Raw genomic sequence first — 20,220 nt, forward strand, 5'->3', positions numbered from 1 at the left:
GTCTTGTCGGGGCTCAAATCACGACACGAGTCGCTACCGGAGGCCGTGCCACCGTGTCGGCCTTGACTTTTGCCGACGTCGGACTCGATTCGTGTGCCACGTCGCCCGCCACGTGTTGCACGTTTGCGACCGGATGCGGGTCGCTGACCAATAGATCGACGAGCGCGAATCACGAGGGTGTCGTCGAATCGGTAGGTGGTAGCGTCCATCAAGGCGCAAATAATGCACCCATACACGCCGCTCGTGTTTCTCATGGCGCCATACCCTAATAATAATAATAATATCCATATTTATCTAATAATTTCTTATATATATATATATATATATATATATATATATATATATATATATATATATATATATATATATATACATATAAAAGAAATTATGCAGGAATTGGGAGATGGGTTTGTCGACCAAAGGAGAAACACACGTGCATGAACTTATTGAGGGAATCGACTCTCGTGAAGAATCACTTTTCATATAAAAGAAATAATGGTCCGATAGTGTGTTTAATTATGTGCTGAAGAATAAAGTATGTTCATTATTTCAATCCATGTACTTGGCGAATTTGATTTGAGATCTAGAGCACCTACTTGATAATATTTAATCGAATGACATTTAATATTCCATGGAGCCAACACTAGAAAATGATTTATTGTTTATTTAATTTCTTGGTGATATATAATTATTCAATTAATGGAAAAAATCATATGTAGGTTGAACATTAGAGATAATTACTGAATTGATCGTAATCGACCTCTTGATGGTCTTTGTTAAGCATAACCCGTTAATTATTTCGATGTGATTTAACTCGTATGTGTATGTAAGTGTGTAGTTATATAATATAAAATAATGTAAAGAAGATGAGATCGGCATATTATCATAATTTTGCATCAATCATTATATCCCATTATTGATGATGTAAAATAAAGAAAACAAAGTAGGGACAACCTCTTGATAAAATTGAAAAGGAATTTGCATTCATCTAACTTAGTAATTAATCTCCCACCAAATAAATAGGGACATATATAAAATGACAAATGGGCAATAAAAATGTCTTCTTGTTTGTGAGTATAAAAGAGATATGATTGAATAGTATGAATAGTATAAAAGAGACGCCATAGAAGGTTGAATCTTTTATCTCACCTACACTTGAATAATATGATATGATTCAATGTGATAAAGCATAATATATGAATAGTGAAGAAAAAAAAATATAAGTAGATAATTAATAAAAAATAATTAAAATTAATAAAGATATATTCATGTGTTAAAGAATCAGGCGTACTATCATTTAGAGAGTCGAAGAAATAACTTTCATAATAATTTTTATTTATAATACTCAAGAAAAAAAATATTTAATTAGTATCGTTGGATATTAGTCGAACATGAACACATTGACGTTACAATTAATACAATCATGCATTGTATTAATTTGATAGATTTATTTTGTTATGAGGTAAGATCTCTTTGGGTACACCTAAGTTGAAGGATGAGCTTCTAATGGTCAAAAAGGTCAACCAAGTCAGTGGGTTTTGTCAGAAAGAAAATAAAAGAAACAGAGTAAAATTATCTGCGAAACCAAACAAATAAACAAATCAGAGATCATAACAAATAATAATAATAAAAAATAAAAAGACTGTATGATTCCCACGTGACTCTGAAGAAACATGTGACTCTGCTCGATCCTCATTTCCTTATCCTTTGCCAACCCTTACCTTATCCCATCAATCTCAATAACCAAAATGAATGAGACGCGACACGAACTGATGGCTCTGATAAGCTTTCATTTAATTTAATTTAAACCTTATCATATTAATTATCGACGACCAAAATCCATTATAAAAAAATTAAAAAAGCGCTCGTATTATTATTAATCGAAAAGCGATTTTTACGTCCCGCCCGATATCGCCAACTTGTAGTCTTTCCTCGGGGGAGGTGGGACCCACTCTAAGCCCCTCTGATACAGCAACGCGGGTAAGCGTGCGGGTGGCGTCCGAAAGCGTAACGGTACCATCGGCTGTCATACGTCTCGTGGGCCCCAGACTGGGGTCCAGTGACATCTGTCTAACCGGGGACGGGTATCGCACGTGGGTTGATCTTCCTCTTACCCTCCTCTTCTTCTTTTAAGTTAACCGACCTCCACCCACGAAGACACCTCGATGACCACATAGCCTCTCTCTCTCTCCGCTCTCCTCCTCCAGACAAAGGCGCCACCGCCACAGCGCCGGTTTCATTCCCTTCCTCTCGCCCGGCCACGAGGTGTCGCGGGCCCGAATCGCCGTCGCAATCGGTAACCCACTCGTCGCTCGTTTCCTTTTCTCGTCCTGTTGCTGGGTTTCGATATGGGGAGTGACACAGCTTCTTGATCGCGGACTTCTTCCATGGTTCTTGGAATCTTGGGTCATGGGTGTGCGGAGATTCTTTGGCCTCGCCACCCGAATTTCTCATGTCATGTACTTCTTGATTCGCTGCTAAGAGTTGGGCTCTTGACGGACTAATCAAGAAAGAGAGGGAGGAGAATCCTCATTGGTTATGCTTCCTCGAGATTGAATCTGTGGTACCTACGTGGTACAAGAATTTGATGTGAGTTGAGTGTGTTTTGGGCCTCAATCTGCTTTTGAGATGAAAACAGTTGCGACTTCAAGAACTCATGTTAAATCACATCAGTTAAAAGATAGTGGTGTGGTTTAGTTATTCACAAAGGTTTGGGTAACAACAGTTTGGATCAGTCAAGAGATGTTAAGGTAGTGTGCTTTGGGTCTTTGTTCGATGATCTGCCTTTGGCCAAGTTTTTATTGATGATCCTGTGTATCTAATACCAATTTCACCTATTTGGAAATAAATATTAATAGTTTTAAATTCGTAAAGAATAACTCATAATGGTACTTTATTATTGTTTTTGAGAACTGGTTAAGCCATATATTAGAACTTGTATGATTTCAAAGTTGTTGTGCATTTAATATTGAATCCCTAGTTCTTTGGTAAATAGTCTTATACTTCCAAGGACCAAGTCCCCAACATCAATTGTATCTCTTCTTTCTTACAATCTATCTAATGGACTGAAGGGTATAATACACTGACAAACATAAATGATCTAGCTATTTAGGCATCATTCCTTGAGTTCTCTGGTAAAAAGGTCGGACACTTCCAAGGACCGAGTCCCCAACATTAATTGTATCTCATTTATCTTACAGCCTACCTAAAAGGATTGAAGGGTGTAACATGATCTGGCTATTTAGGCTTCATTCCTTGAGTTCTTATATGTTTTGCATAAATGGTTCTTTATTATATTAAGTTTTCAATCTATGAAACTCTTTAACAATTATTATTGATCCTTACCTTTGGGAGATTCTTCCATGACTTTTGTATGTTCAAATTACTGAAGAGATTGTTTGGTGTAAACTCAAGGTTTGTGCACCAATTGATTCGTATTAAAGCATATTGCACTTTGCTTGTTGCAACTTGTTTCTATTTTTTTTTTTTATTCTAGCTAGAGCTGTTGCATGGGAACTGGAATATATTGCACATACAACATTATTTGAAATGCATGTCTATTATTATTTTTGACACATAAATATAAAAGTCTGCTTTGCTGAAAATGTTTGAAACTGGTCTCTGGAAATAAAAAGAAAAACTACTTGGGTTTTGAAACTGTCTTGTACATTCTAATTAGAATGCATAATGTCTACCAACTGTGCGGAGTAAGCCTTGGATGCAGCCTCTTAACTTTTTTTTTTTTTTTTCTAAATTTTTGTGGTACAAGGTTATGACACTTAATTAGGATATTGCTTGGACCCTTTGAAAATTTTCCTGCACCTTGTTTTTGTCTCTTCGTATGAATTTAACTGGAGAACATTCTAGGAAGCTTTTACTAGGGATTCCTTAATAGCATCTTAATTTTTGTTTTCTGGCTAAACTTTTGCAGCTGAAGGTTTTCTTTTGCCGAGGGAGTGAATCCTTCTATAAGTTATGCATGTCACTCCCTGGGGCACATGTTGATGATCTGGATGCACTTTCTTGTTGCAGAGGACCTATATCATCGTATGACACTAGTACCATCAATGACAAAAGGCTCTTAGTTAATCTGGTCAATAGACAGGATACTCTTGCTTGTAGTCCACATGTTAGCTTCAAAGTTGCCGAGGTTATACTTCCCAATGGGGACAAATATTATGGAACGCTACTGGGTAATGTGCCAGAGGGATCCGGGAAGTACATTTGGAGCGATGGTTGTATTTACGAGGGTGAGTGGAGGAGAGGGATGAGGCATGGGCGTGGGAACATCACATGGCCTTTAGGAGCTGTTTATGATGGAGAATTTTCTGGTGGATACTTGCATGGAAATGGAACCTATACTGGGCCAGACAACTTGAGTTACAAGGGGCGGTGGAAACTGAATCTCAGACATGGACTGGGATATCAAACACATCCTAGTGGAGACATCTTTGAAGGATCTTGGATCCAGGGAGTGATAGAAGGCCATGGTAAGTATACTTGGCCTAATGGAAACATGTATGTTGGCGATATGAAAGGAGGAAAAATGTCAGGTACGGGTATTCTTACCTGGAAAAATGGTGATACATATGAAGGTAACTGGCTGGACGGAATGATGCATGGTTTTGGAGTGTATACTTGGATTGATGGTGGTTGCTATGTTGGAACATGGACCAGAGGTTTGAAGGATGGAAAAGGGTTCTTTTATCCAAAAGGAAGCAAAATTCCAACTGGACAAGAACTGTACCTTAATGCTCTAAGAAAGCGAGGATTGTTACCTGATTTCAAGAGACAACACCATGGTGCACGTATCCTTCATGCTTCATCTGTTGATATGGGAAAGATGAAGGTTATTGAAGCTCAAGAATCAGATAGTAGCTTGACTATAAGTATACCTAAAGGGCGATCAATAAATTTCGACCGGTCTCGGGCCAAACATGTATTGGAACGACGGTGGAGCCTTGAGGTTGCCATAGAAAAAGTTATTGGACATGTTACCACACTAGAATCTGTTGCGGAAAATGATGAAAAAGTGATCGATATGAACATTCCAATCCTTGAGAGGGAGTACATGCAAGGAGTTTTAATTAGTGAGATAGTAATCAACAACAGCTTTTTAATGTCACCTAGAAAAGGAAAAAGGCGTCAGAAGAGACTGATGAAGGAGATAAAAAAGCCAGGAGAGACAATAATAAAAGGTCATAGGAGTTATGATCTAATGCTCAGCCTGCAGCTTGGAATTAGGTAAAGCTAAGATTTGCTATTCAGATTTATGGATATTTTTTTCTTTTAATTTAAAATTATTTTGTTGCTGGGCTAACTTCTCATTTTGTTCCTCTTTTAAGGTCATAATGGATTTTAGTGTCCTCTAGCAAGTACATGTTGCACTTGCTTTCTGCTTGCCTATTGTTGGCATGTTTCATTTGCTATCCACTTGAAGTTTCTTCAATTGTTGAAGCTTTTTGATGATGTTGGGAAAAGTTCAAAAAAGCGCATCTAGCTAAAAAGTTGGGCCAGTCAGATACAACATATGCTTGATTTAGACAAAAATGTTTTTTGAACAATGCTTGACACTGGAACAGGATTCCTTTTAGAAAAGGTTTGCTACTGCATAATCAGTATGAGTACTTGAACGGCATTTACTACAATAACCAACTTAATTTTGAATGTAGGGCATATTTCAATTAATATTTCTGGTTGAGATAAAATGGGTGACTTGATTCAATTTTTTACAAACAGAAATTGTACATTTCTATTTAGATTAGGATGCCTCGACAAAGCACCAGGTACATGCGTGTTCCCTGATGACTGGACAGACAGTGTCATCACTTTGTCTGACAACAGTGATCTCGTTGAGGTTCTTTTCCTAACTAGCATTCTTTTCATTCCAGCATGTTAACTTATGTGGAGGAAGAAACTAATAACATCTTCTGTGGTTCCTATATATTATAGACAAAATTTTGGGACCTTTGATCAACAGCATTGATCTAGACATCTAGTTGGACTTCGTTAGCATACACATAATACCAAGTAAAAAAACTATGTGATCCATGCCAATTGGGAGATACGATATATTTATAAGATACCTTGCAAACATTTAGCTGTAGCTATCGTCAAGCTTAGTGGAGAGCCAATGCACTGTGTTAATACGTGTTTTGGAACTTGGAATAGTACATATCAATTAAAACATACATCGTTTTCAATTAAGGCTTCATCTGTTACACAATAATTAAGTAGCATCAATCACCATGCGCAGTAAGATAGGTCTCAACACGAAAATTACATCTGATGATAAGTTAGTGGGCTAAATTACATCTGATGATATTCTTGTAATATGTGGAATCCAAACTTTGAAATCATAATTGTTCTATAATCACCGAGATAAATGCCATTGGAGTGACACTGCACTCCTGAGATACATCTTGCATTCATGTTTATGTAGAGTTGATGAAGTTTCGAATGTAGTAGAATTTTCTATAGCACTTGCATTTTTTTAGTTAAAAATGGTGACTGCGATCAAAATTTTGTACTTACTTTTTCTATAATTTGATAGAGTGATCACATCTCTGATAACTGACGTATGCTTGGCTAATTTTAATCATATGTCATAATTTGAGTTCCAAAAGGATTATTCTTCATGCATTTGTTCATGACCATTGTATTGTAACTTTGTGTTCTGAGGCATTTGTTTTGTTGAACTAAATTTCAGAAGGATTTGGCTCTCAATACAGATATTTTTATTACCCAGGTATACCGTAGGAAAAATTACACCAATACAAAGGCGTGAAGTTCGTGCCTCGGACTTTGGGCCTAGAGCAAGCTTTCGGATGAACTTTCCAAGAGAAGGTTCACAGCTCACACCTCCTCATTGTGCAGAAGATTTTAAATGGAAAGACTATTGTCCGATGGTGTTCAGGTGTGCAATAGTAACAAATTTTCCTGTGTTAGAATTATGGAAGATCTTCTAGTTTCAGTTAAATGTTCAAGGCTTTTAGAAGCTATTTGGTTATACTTTCTTAAATTTTTATTTTACATCTAAAGGCTGGATTGGTCTGTTTGAGGAAACTTAATTTGATAGGTTTATACTATTATAGGTTATTGCATCATTATCTATTTATCTCTATTATATTCCCTCTATTCTTATTTCAGAACCTATCATATATATATACATATATATATATGTATATATATATATATATATACATATATATATATGTATATATATATATATATATAAATGTATATATATATATATATATATATATAAATGTATATATGTACATATATGCATACATATATGTACATATATTGTACATATATGTACATATATGCATACATATATGTACATATATGTACAATATGTATACATATATATGCTGATCAATCATGCTAGCTTCAAGTGTACATTTTGAGACTCCATATCTCCAACTATTTTATGATATAATTTATATCAACTCCTTCGTCTCCGACTCTTCTTTTAAATGCCAAGATAGAAAAGCTTGCATATAATGCCATTGAAGTTTTTTGGAGAGAGAAAAGACAATGAAGAATAAAAAATCATTGAGAATAATAGGGGTTGTTTGGATACTTGTAATTTTTAATTTTTAATTGAAATTATCCACTGCTAACCACAGCTAGTAGTAGTTAACCAGAGTATTAAATGGATGCTAACAGGTGTGACACACATGGAGGGTCTAAATTTTTGGAGGAATATATACATACTGTATGGGGAAAATATGCTATTTCCAATCTTTTGAAAGGATAAATATGTAAAGAAACCTCTATATAAGAATAGATCCAACAAATGTTACGCCCATGCCATCTCGAGCCCTAAGTTTTTAACACTTGTTAAAGTGTTTGTATTGCACCATATCATTGACCATGCTTTAATAAATAGTTCTCCTAGACAACTTGAAAGTTGACAATGCACCAGATTGTTTTCTGGTGGAAGACAGATCTGACATACATACATACATACATACATACATATGCATTGTATTATAATGCTTTTAATTAGGTAATTGAATATCCTGTCGCACTGTAATCTGGATCAATAGTTTTTAATTTATAGTGACTTCAACTTCTTTTTGAACTTCTATATTGAAGTTGGCTGGTTATGATGATTAATTATTTGTATGTCTTCACAATGTTTTGAATGAATTAAGAATGCTGAATATCTTTTCAGTGTTCTTTCCTTAAAACTATACCTGATAAAAAATATATTAATATATTCATTTATATTCAGTTCTGTTCTTTGTACATGATCATTACATCTTTTGATTGCAGAAATTTACGTGAGATGTTCAAGATTGATACTGCAGACTATATGATGTCAATTTGTGGATGTGCTGCACTTAGGGAGCTCTCTTCCCCAGGGAAGAGTGGCAGCATCTTTTTTCTTTCTCAGGATGACCGGTTCATGATTAAGACCCTCCGTAAATCTGAAGTTAAGGTGTTTCTCCGTTCTAATTCCATATAGATTGATGATTCAGGGATGACAAAAGATGAATGAGGAAACATATTTTGAACAAAAATTAATTTGTAATATGACAGAAAATGTTAACTTAATTCCACATTTAGTCTTTTTTTCTTTTTGTTAAATGCTGCAATAATAAATTGAGAACCCAGCTGGGCATGTTTTAGAATATGATTCCTGACTAGGTAAAGCATATAATATTCAACCATTTTCTGCGAGCTGTTAAAGGATTAAGATCATTGAAAACTAAATTGGTAAAAAAATTTGCTCTTTTTTGTTCAAAATTGTTGGAAATTATCATTAAACTGTGATACTTCACTTGGAAGATGGCCAACACTTATGGTGAATCAAGTACTTGAACTCCTTTGCAACTAATTTTAGCATCCCAAATATGGGAAATCAAATATTCTTTTTGAAATTCTATGGTTGTTGACGAGTTCATCTAAGTTCTTATGACATAGTTTTTATTCACCGCGCCTAATATTCTCTTGATAGGAAATTTTATTTTCTTGATTCTATGGATAACAAACTTCTTTTGCTCCCTATTCTATTACTACAGGAAAATTGTATTTGTTTGGTTTAGCTACTATCTGTTGCCAATTTTCTAACATATGCCTGAGGACATCAATGAGATTTTCTTTCTTTGTTAATTTAGACAAAATCATGTACAATATAGTTTGACAAATTTGTATTTTGCATAGGTCTTGTTGCGAATGCTTCCCGACTACTACCATCACGTGCGTACTTATGAGAACACACTTATCACAAAATTTTTTGGTCTTCATAGGGTTAAGCCTTCTGGTGGGCAAAAGGTACTGAGCCTCATGATCCTTACCACATAATTATTGTTTTAACACATAACTGTTTCTTGTAATTCATTCTCTTTGTCTTTTTATTTTTTTAATAAGCATTGAAGTTGAATTCTTAGTATGGTGCAAAGCGAATTTCATTTTTGTCCTTTCTATTTGCAGTTCCGGTTCGTTGTAATGGGAAACATGTTTTGCACAGAATTGAGAATTCATCGGAGATTCGACTTAAAAGGATCATCGTTAGGGCGGTCAACAGACAATGTTGAAATAGATGAGAACACAACCCTTAAAGACTTGGATCTGGATTACTCCTTTTACTTGGAACCTTCTTGGAGAGATGCTTTACTCAAGTATGTTCATTATGCTGCTTCGAAGATCTTTATCATTTTGCTTTTCCACAAATTATAATAAGTGACTTAGTTTTGCAAGGGAAAAAAAAGGGCATAGACCTAGTTCAAATTTGATAGCTTATTGATTGCTTGTTAGCTTGAGATGTTTTTGCTGTGTTATAGTATTTACTCTCCTCTAATGCTTTCATAACTATCCTATATGGGTAATATGCATTGTTTTCTTTTCGTCAAAGAAATTACAGTTATTGAAGTGCTTGGTAACTTGAAAAACTTTATTTCCTATTACTTATAGCATACAACTATGAAGTAAACATGAGGGCACAAAATCAGGAGGAATAACTACAGCAAGCAAGCGGTGGTCATGGATGGATAGGTAGTATGTATGGATTGTTTGGCTGGCTACAGATTAGGATAAACTATGGTTAAATGTGAAAGGAAAAGTGAAAATAATGGAGGAAAAAGAAAGGTATCAAGTAAATAGGATAGCAAAAAAACTCATGATGGGAACAAAAAAATAGGTGAGTCTAGGGTTTAGGGCAGCTATAGATTAGACCCGAGGTTATTTTTTCAAATTTGGAAGAATTAGTCATTAATATTTTACTACTTTAGTAATGGATTAATTACAGATTATCCCTTGTAATTTGCTACCTTTAGTATTTCGATTCCTATACTTTAAAAAATTACGTCGAAGCATGCACGACTCCAATAAATTAATATATCAAATGATGAGATTTACAATTTTGTCACATATCTATCTATTCCAGTGTGTGTAATGTTTCTGAAAGAAATTTACTTTTTCTGGGTTATGTAAAATGTTTTCTGAACTAACTTTATTAACGTTTGCTGCAGACAAATTGAAACGGACAGTAGGTTTTTGGAGACCCAGCACATAATGGATTACAGCCTGTTACTAGGTGTGCATTATAGAGCCCCACGACACCTGCAATCCTACGTATCTTATCATCGAAGTATGACACCAGACAGATTAACTGTTCAATCCGAGGAAGGTGAGTGAGGTGATAACAGTTCTTTTTTTTTAATGGTACATCATAATTAATAATAATAATAATAATAATAATAATACTTGGTTTTAGGAACCTATATATATATATATATATATATATATATATATATATATATATATATATATATATTACTGGATGTTCACAGCAAATCCAGTAAGAAGATATATCTAGCTTAGCTTAGATGGTTTATGGTTGATGGCTACATTTTGCTTAATTGTACAAAGCGGGAAAGTCTATTTTTGTGTGGTGATTCGTTTGGCGTCGTATTGGCTTCAGATGCACAAGAGGATGAGATCTCCAAGTACCCACAAGGCCTTGTTTTAGTCCCACGAGCAAGTGAGGAGAGTGTGGTGGTGGGTCCTCATATAAGAGGAAGTCGCTTGCGGGCCTCAGCTGCTGGTTTCGAGGAAGTGGATCTGCTTCTTCCAGGGACAGCAAGGTGAGAGAGCTCCTTTAACCCCCTCCCTCAAACCTCGTATAAGGGGAAATCTGACACACAGCCCTTGGAATCTGGCGACCAGGCTCCAAATCCAGCTGGGAGTCAACATGCCAGCGAGGGCGGAGCGAAAGTGGAGGAGACAGGATGAGGACGACGGAACAACCACCGAGGTGTTTGATGTGGTTCTATATCTTGGGATCATCGACATCCTGCAGGAGTACAACATGGGCAAGAAGATGGAACACGCCTACAAGTCGCTCCAGTTCGATTCTCTTTCCATCTCCGCGGTGGACCCCCACTTCTACTCCCGACGCTTCCTCGAGTTTATCCAAGCAGTCTTTCCCGGGAATGCACAGTGAGTTTTCTCTGTTTTAGGATTTGTAGCTAAAAATGGATGGTTCTCGATGACCACGGGATGATGGTTGGGATAATCATTAGCTTTTGCCTACATTGGGAAACCAAAGAGAAGATATATATCCAAACAAAACCAGCAGCTTTTTTTTTTATTACAGAGCAAAATTGATTGATCATCATCATCTCTCAGAATTGGATGAAACTTTTTGCATGATCAGAGCCTCCGCAGCATGTATTGCTTCTGGTGATCCAGTTATCGTTACCTTTCTGTACATGTCGAATGCACAACAACATATCAAAGAACAGAAAATCCATTGGTACACACTGCGAGGAAGAAATGAAATCCCTTACCTATCTGATGTGCCTGAAACGAAATCACCTCTATCTGATATCTTGATCCTAGCTCCACTAACCTGAATACAATTTATTTGCAATATTATTATATTTTGCATCCATCCATCCTACTCTTACATGGATAATTTTTTTTTTTTTCAAACCTGACTTATCTCCGTTATGTTCCTTCCCCCACGACCAACAATAGCGCCAATATGCTCGTCCGCAATTCCGATCGTCACTGAATTGCTATGATCTTCAAGATGCCCACCAGGTAACTGTGATGGATGTCGGACCATCGGTGATGATGCCACACCCTGCCAAACACAATTAACTTGCTAGTCTTAGCCAATGGTGCATTCAAATCAAAACTACTGAAAGACTTGAAAATAACCAGTATAGGCTGTGGTAAATATCCAACGTGTAAACATGATAACATAGCTACTCCAAGATATTAATTAACGTCCTGGACTATAAACAGTCCGGTCCACAAATATACCGTCTTTACCTCTCTTTGGCATGAGGATCTGCCAATATACCCATCATTTTTTACCTCTCAATATAATATAAATATAAAGAGGTTGCTTCCATAACTTGAACCCTGATCTCCCGTTATTTTAAGCAAGGTATGCAATACCGTATCGTACCGATGTTTCAAGGTTGGCTCAGTACGGTACGGTACGGTACCAACGTACCGAGCAGTACATTAGAGCATACCGAACGGTACACCAGAGCTTACCGAGCGATTTTCTCTTACTGTAACACCGCTACAGTGTATATCCTCTTACTGTAGCATTGTAGCACGGTCCATCCGGTAGCGAGCGGTCCGTGTACCGATATGCCGTCAGACCGGTACGTATCGTCCATACCGGGCGGTACCATTCTAAATTGCATACCATGATTTCAAGTCACCTGTTTAAATCTAACTAGTTTTTACAGTTCCACTGGATTTTAGACGATACAAACTATAGTTCACATTCCAGAGTGCGCTTTACTAGGGAAAGGAACATAGTTTGCATGCTTGACTCGAACCTAGGAATGCAAACTTGACAATAGCTTTGCCCAGTTTGCTGGTTCAGAAGCTGGATTTTGCCAACTACATTTGGTGGGTCAACCGGCAGTTTATTAAAACAGTGCACTTATGTGGCATAAAGGAAGATCCAGAAACACAACACGTATGTTCAGTGCATCCAAGTGAACATATTGCATCTCTCAATGCAAAGTCTAAAAAGTTAATGAATCACCAACATGCATGAGTGTCCCAGAACAACAGCCATGCAGCCAATACCTTTGCTGGAAATCCATGTCAGCATAGCTATCACAGGATGGCGCACACAGCCATAATCCCTCAAACTATACTATACTCGACGCTAGACAATAAAATGGTTTATTGAGGTACGTAAAACACAAACTGACCCCTCTTCACATATATATCTTAATGAAAAAGTAGTAACTATAAAATGGAATGCTTCCTATCGGAAACTTTAGATGCAAGGATGGTAATATCTAACCTTGTTACTTCGATATTTTCCTCCAGATCCATTTGGTCTGTAACTCACAGGGCCATATGAAACAGAAGGAACCATATAACCAACAGGAACACCAGGGAAACCACGACTGTTGACACCTAAAACTCCAAACAAGAAAGAAAATAAAACAAATTAATGACAATTCTAAATATGACATAATCAGATAACAAACTGCCTTAACATCATATCGAAAGAGGAGAGGAACAACAAGAAGGAACATCATTAATCATGGTGATATGTGCATTCATAAAAGGAGAAAAGAGGAGAGGAAGAACGAGAAGGAACATAATTAATCATGGTAGCATCTAAAATGTTACAAATCCTAAAGTTGGACACAAAAGCACAAATGTGGAGAGGATTACACTAGCTACATAGATATTTAATATTAAAAACTCAGTTACCAAGTTACATAATCCACAGCCAGAAAACTCAATATAGTTCACTTTAGTTTGGCAAGAACTTGCACTCAATTTCCGAACATTATAACCCTCAGATTTTTCCTAAATGCCATCACAACGTCAAGATCAAGTACACCAAAACATTTAAAATAATGAAGAAATATCACATGCTTCAGGCAAAAGAAGAAAAAGGTATTTATGCCAACTTAGTATATGCAACTGACTCATTGAAAAAGAGAGTTCATGTCACATGATCCCGGACCGTGAATATTTTATACTAAAGTCCCCTTATACCTCTATTAGTCTTCTACACTTGTAGCATTATACCTTGCACTGAGAAGTTAAAAGCATTATACCTTGCACTGAGAAGTTACTAGCGTTGACCATCTAAGCTGATACCCACTTCTTCTGCACTCACAGCAGGGGATGACGAATAATTTTCATTATACAAAAACAAGTGTTGGATTTTGATCTCTATATGAGAGTATGGTTTGAAATATCATCTCCAAGTAAGGTATCAGGCTTTTGCCTCAAATTTCTTTTCTATTCTCTTATTTTGTGTGTGTGTGTGTGTGTTATTTGTTCACATAATAAGAATTCTCGGCAACAATATTCCTCTGCCTAGTTATGGCATAATCATTCCAAATATTTTATTTCTCCAGTTGCTTTGTTGCTCTATTTGTGCTACTCTTGAGCTTACATCATAACAGCAATAGATTTTCCTTAGCTTGCTAACACATACAAAAGTCTAACAAGAATTAAACTAGGTAAAACATCCTCATAACTTCCTAAAAATTACAAATAGCCCATACAGCATAAGACTAGAGTGCCAGAGCATGGAAGGGTCTGTAGTATACATGTAATACTCAACCTATCTAACAAGCATGCGGTGAGGTACAGTGCCATGAACCCTTGTAAGCAAAGTGAAAGAGGATGTTTCTTTGCTCAACCTATCTAACAAGCATGCAGTGAAGTGCAGCACCAAGAACCCTTGGAAGCAAAGCGAAAAACGCTGTTTCTATGTCTCAAACAGTGTTCACTTAAGTCACAAAGGAACAACCTTATTGTGGCACTGTGATTCACACTAAAGTTATAGTAATAAAGAATTCCTTAGATTAAAAGAAAAAATTATGGCAGATAGCTGTTAGACCAACAATGCTATATGGATCATAGAGTTCGTTTGTCAAGAAGCATGAATAAAAAGTTAGTATAGCTCAGACTAGAATGTTCAGGTGTATGTGAAAGCCACTAAATATAATAAAATAACAAATATTTTTCATTTGCAAACAATTAGGTATACATTGGTTGAGGATAAAAAGGAAATAAAATTGTTTAAGATGGTCCAAGAATATTCAAGAGAAATCTATAGGCATCATAATTAGACAAAGACAGTTGATTATCATTAGTAGCCCAAGATGAGAGAGAAGACCTGAGAAAACCTCAATTATTAAGAATATTTCCCTACACGAAGCTCAGTGGTGGAAAGAAATCCACATGGCAGGCAGCAAGAATTCAGGGCATTACAGTTTCTTGATGTTGAATTTCTCCTCAAATTGAACAAGCACGAATCTCTAATATGCAAATCTAAATCTATCCAATTTTATTCATTTCCTTCATACATTGAATCACCAGGTCCCATTTCCATGCTCCACATTAAAAACCTGACCTGTCCATGTGGGTTGATGAAGCCTACTCATAGAGTTGGGGTTCATTTGCTTGTGCTTAGATGGAGGGCCATTCTAGTAGTGAAACAAGTTTCAGCCATGCAACTTTCTATAGAAGTAATCCATGCTAAATTAGAATGGCTTTCATAAATTGGAAGTCAAAATACAGGAAGAACAGAAGTTGCGATTGAAAAGAACAGAAATCAGAGGATAGCATGTTCGAGGATAACCTATCGAACTGGTCTGGTATCGAGACACGAGTGATATACCGCATATGGTATAATACTGAATAGAATAACAGAAAGATATGTGTTATGCCTAAAGGAACCAAGCTGTATGATCTAATACTTTAAGTGGGTGCATTTAATTGTATCCTGTTGAACAATGATCGAAGCTGAAAATCCTGAACTCAAACAATTTTGTTTTTGGGTTTCCAATCAGATCTGCATGTTCCATTGTTTCCAATCATATATTGGAGATCCAAATTTTCCATTCAATTTCTTTTTTATTTAGTTTCTGCTCCTATAAACACTCACAAATTATGAACCAAGTCCAATAAAATATTCAGAAGCCAATATCATTAACTTCCTTTTGCAATGTTTCTAAGAAGATACATTTTGTGCTACAATTGACAAAGCATGTTGATTATTATCATCGCTCATCAAGCCACTTGCATGCACATGGTTTCTTATTATCATCGCTCCTCACCCTGAGTAATTCAACTCATGAACAAAGAGAACTCACGCAGTGAGGTTTGCTAAGAGGACCTCACAACAGAAAACTAACTAGACTAACACTACGATACGTATGGCCTAACTCAACAGGTACGAGAGGTCCATATGGTTCTCAGACATTCTCATCTATATGTAATAGAGGCATGTTTTTTATTGTTACAATGTCAATTGATTTCTTTCCCCCGCAAAATATACATTGATCAAGATAAATCACTCAATTCAAACGAAATCATGATAGAAGGTCAAAAGGCAGAGTTTAATTCAAAAAAGTTCCTGTTTGGTTTTATGACTCAATTACTGTTTCATTCCTTATCCTTAGCATGTCAAATATCTCAACATGGAAGGAACTAAGGGGTGCATTCCATATATTCATATTCACGTACAAACACACACATTTACCTATGAATACTAAACTAATACCAGTAGACAACCGAGTCATTCATTAAACCATCATAAGAACTGAAGGTTTTTAATCAGATAACCTGATGATTGAACAGAATAGAAACATTATTCATAATAAAAGACTACACAAACTTTGCAATCTTCACACGAGAATTTTTAGCTCCTTGCTAAGACATTACAAAGTAATCCAGTTACAACACCATTTTTCATTGGAGCAACAATTATGCACTGTCCTTTCACAGAATCACAATTTATTCAATTGGTAAAGATAATTGAAAACATGTAACACAGGTTCAAAACAAAGAATTCTAAGGCACAAGAAACAGCAATTGAGTAGAATCACAGAGAATATAGATCTCAGATTGACAATGGACAACAAATGGCATCCATATAGCATCTCCTGTTAATTTTGACAATATCGAAAAGTGCTACAAAATGGAAGGGATGGACAAATAATGGATGCATACCTGAATAGGGAAAAGGTGAGTTTAATGTCTGTGGATAGTGAGCATCTTCTATTAATTTTGACAATATCAAAAAGATAGCACGCATTTGTTCCTCAAAAGACCCTGTCAACGTGACCAGCCTATCATTTAGGCCAGCATTATTATCCTGAGGAGATATCTTAATCCCAGCATGGGAGTCTTCTACGAATGACCTGCAAAATTGATGGTGCAACCAACTACTCTTTAGCAAACCGGTCGGTACAAAAAGCAGGAATGAGCATAAAAGGTGAAATGATAAATATACTGAGTTCAGATCAATCAGTCAGAAATTTTGAAAAGGAAAAAGAAGCCAGTCTTATTCATTCGGAATAGCTTTATGATTCTGAACCTTTCTCAATTCAGATCATCTAGTAGCATACTTTATACAACATAAAGGTGCAAATATTGTTTAAGACTTATGAGTCATTCATTTTCCAATTTCAAGTGTCAGAATGTACAACTTCACTTAACTAATAAAGAAAGCATTAGAATAAGACTATACTTTATAGTTGACCCTCCTTTTCCAATTATAGCACCACAAGAGCTATTAGGAACAATAAGCCTGATTTTTGATCTACCTTCAACATCATCGCTCTCTTCCACCTGTTTGTTGGAAAAGAGAACTTCAGATAAAGTATGATTTTTTAATGAATAGAAATCACATACAATTCATACCTGACTTGGCAGTTTTTCCAGGATCAGTTCCATAGCCTTCATTACTTCACTAAGTGTCCCAGAAATCAATATTATTCTATCTGATGTTCCTGGAAAAACTTCATGATTCCGTGACAGTTGAATACGAGCTCCAGATTGTGACTGGAATTCAGTTATTGTCAAGCCACCCTTCCCAATGATACACCCAGCTGCTACGTTTGATACAAGAAATCTCATGTGTGTATGCTTTTCTTTTTCGCCTAGAAAAAAAAAATTGAAGTATTAACTAAATCAGGTTCTTAAATCTAAACAAAGAAAAGTAAAATGGTACTTTATATGCAACACAATTGCAAATGACAGAATATGTCAACATTCTTCAGCACAGTCAAACTCATGTTTTCATGCATGAAAAGAATAAATAACAGCACGAAAGGGGCTAGAAAACTATTTTCTCAGACTCCAATAATGTCTAATATATTCTATAACACAGAAAATTAACAATTCCATTTCACCAAACATTCATATAGCCAGTAAAATCAAGTCTTGATTGTAGTAGTAGGAAATAATTACATGAAGACACTTAAATATGGTTGATGTCCAAATATCATTCTGATAGAAAGGCATCAACTAATGGTAGACATTTATTTCCTTGTATCCTGTCTTTGTCTATTCTCACAAAGCAACATCCATCCTCACTTTCTATGTCAAGCCCAAGAAAATCATATAGGATAATTACTTACCTAAGTTACATAGCAATATTAATCTAAAATATTTTGGACTTCTCTAAGAAAAAAAAGCTTCCACTGCACGGTCTAATCTCACAATAAAGACTCGATACATAAACAGCAAAATAGGTCACTATCAAGTTGATTAAAAACAGTATATATTAACATTACCAAGAAGATAAACAACTAAGTCATCTCTAGCAAACTAAATATTTTTTCCTATGTGGTGAACTCATGTTCAACTGTAAACAGGTAACTAACTGACATTAACAAGCTATCTCGAAGAACAAGGATCATCTAAGTATTTTCAAAGGAACTAAATCAAAACATAACCATTCATTCAACAACAGCCTTTGCGAATGTGCATTAAGCCAACAAGTGAATATCTGATGGTGCTGGTGACAGCTACACTCACTGGAAGGTGCCAAATGATGTGACATGAGCTAACAAATTCAAGTGGGGAATAAATAAGTGGAGAACCGGGTGAACGCTCAAAATCTGGAGTGTGTCTCTAAGCTGGACCGCAATAGAAAGAATAAGCTATTATGCTGTAGAAGAGCCAGAAAAATGACGAAAAAGACGACACACTAACCCTCAGATGAGCTTCAATTAAAGTGGAGTAATTAAAATGGCTTGTACATAAACCGAAACCTAAAATAAAATAACCCTTTGAGTCATTTCATTTAGAAAAGTGTCAAACAGTTAGCTAAGTCATTCGGACGAAGAAAAAGTGCAAGATAATAAATTAATCTATGGACAACCATAATTCACAAGAGAATGTATCTCAAGCAAGTTAATGTTTTCATCTGCTTATCAAGTGACCGTCCACAAGGCCCTAAGGTTTTACCCTCCCACTTCAATTGTATCATAATCCTGTGAGTCATGAAAGCGAGAGAGACTGCTCCCAACAGGTTATACAAACGAATGAAAGCAGCAGTTTCAGAGTTTTGTTAGGGTACTTTCGTATGATTAAAAGAAAAAGAAAGATACGTGACCAGATTCCTTCAAGAAACTGGAACAACCAAAACAATCTCATCGACGTGGGCATCAAGAACACAAATCTCTGGCATAAACACCAGCACATTCCCGGTACAATAATGCATACATAAAACGGACCCCAAAAAAATACCACGAAGGCCTCTATTGACCTCTACCGCCCCGTCTATCACATTCTTGCAGACAGATAACAATCACGAGTTACCCGCTACCGAGCCATGAGATCAAGAGAAGCAATCAAGAAATTCAAGAAAGCAAGGGGTTCGGGTAAGCGGATGGAGAGCGATACCTCGGGTTGGGGATCTGGGGCGCGGGCTTAGCCGAGGGGCAGCCTCCGGAGAGGAGGAATCGCCGGGCAGCTCGGGGGACTCCATGGCGAAAGATTTAGGGCGACGGAGAAAACAGAGTGGGAGAGGGGAAGGAAGCGGTGAGGGAGAACGCTTTCTTTCTTCTCTCAGACCATTCGCAAACGGGGGGAGAGGTCACGGGCCAGGCGGCTTCGCGATCTCACGGCAACTTCATCGCCGCGTTTCTCCGTCGCCGCAACGATTCTTTTTGTTCGTTGTCTCTTTCGGCCCACACACCGTGCAAGGGCAGAATGCAGAGGAGTGTCATGGGTCAAAGAACCTGATCCGGCCCACTACGCTAAAAAAAAAAGCCAGCCCATTCAAGAAACCGGGCCGTACAATTGCGGTCCAGCCCATAAACAGCAGCAGGCTTATTATCTCTTTGCTTCCGTGGAATGATGATTTCAATGGTCAATACCGTCACCACAGACCACAATATCTCTTTTTAAAACAACCGATGTCCCACTAAAAAGATCTAATTTATACAATAATAGATCAAC

At 36.6% G+C, this 20,220-nt stretch overlaps 2 protein-coding genes across 4 annotated transcripts; one reads left to right on the forward strand and one right to left on the reverse strand.

Moving 5' to 3' along the window:
- The first annotated feature begins 2,139 nt into the window (after nt 1–2,139).
- Nucleotides 2,140–11,629, forward strand: LOC135643439 (phosphatidylinositol 4-phosphate 5-kinase 9-like). Of its 2 annotated transcripts, XM_065160389.1 has the most exons (9): nt 2,140–2,296; nt 3,932–5,244; nt 6,749–6,916; nt 8,287–8,452; nt 9,178–9,288; nt 9,448–9,635; nt 10,485–10,642; nt 10,937–11,099; nt 11,182–11,629. In XM_065160389.1, exons 2-9 carry the CDS (start codon nt 3,980–3,982, stop codon nt 11,456–11,458), a joined length of 2,496 nt encoding a protein of 831 aa, XP_065016461.1. In that variant the 5' UTR covers nt 2,140–2,296; nt 3,932–3,979; the 3' UTR covers nt 11,459–11,629. The 2 variants fall into 2 exon arrangements, with proteins under 2 accessions (XP_065016461.1, XP_065016462.1); XM_065160390.1 differs by lacking the exon at nt 11,182–11,629 and having other exon boundaries at nt 10,485–10,651; nt 10,937–11,073.
- LOC135585867 (protein BTR1-like) lies at nt 11,554–19,954 on the reverse strand. Of its 2 annotated transcripts, none has more exons than XM_065160393.1 (8): nt 19,663–19,954; nt 17,674–17,912; nt 17,501–17,601; nt 16,981–17,171; nt 13,298–13,413; nt 11,951–12,103; nt 11,805–11,866; nt 11,554–11,720 (listed from the first exon to the last, which is right to left on the reverse strand). In XM_065160393.1, exons 1-8 carry the CDS (start codon nt 19,745–19,747, stop codon nt 11,633–11,635), a joined length of 1,035 nt encoding a protein of 344 aa, XP_065016465.1. In that variant the 5' UTR covers nt 19,748–19,954; the 3' UTR covers nt 11,554–11,632. The 2 variants fall into 2 exon arrangements, with proteins under 2 accessions (XP_065016465.1, XP_065016464.1); XM_065160392.1 differs by having other exon boundaries at nt 13,298–13,419.
- Between the last annotated feature and the right edge of the window lie 266 nt (nt 19,955–20,220).

Source organism: Musa acuminata, chromosome BXJ3-7, assembly GCF_036884655.1.
Source record: "Musa acuminata AAA Group cultivar baxijiao chromosome BXJ3-7, Cavendish_Baxijiao_AAA, whole genome shotgun sequence".
In the NCBI taxonomy this organism is placed as follows: domain Eukaryota; kingdom Viridiplantae; phylum Streptophyta; class Magnoliopsida; order Zingiberales; family Musaceae; genus Musa; species Musa acuminata.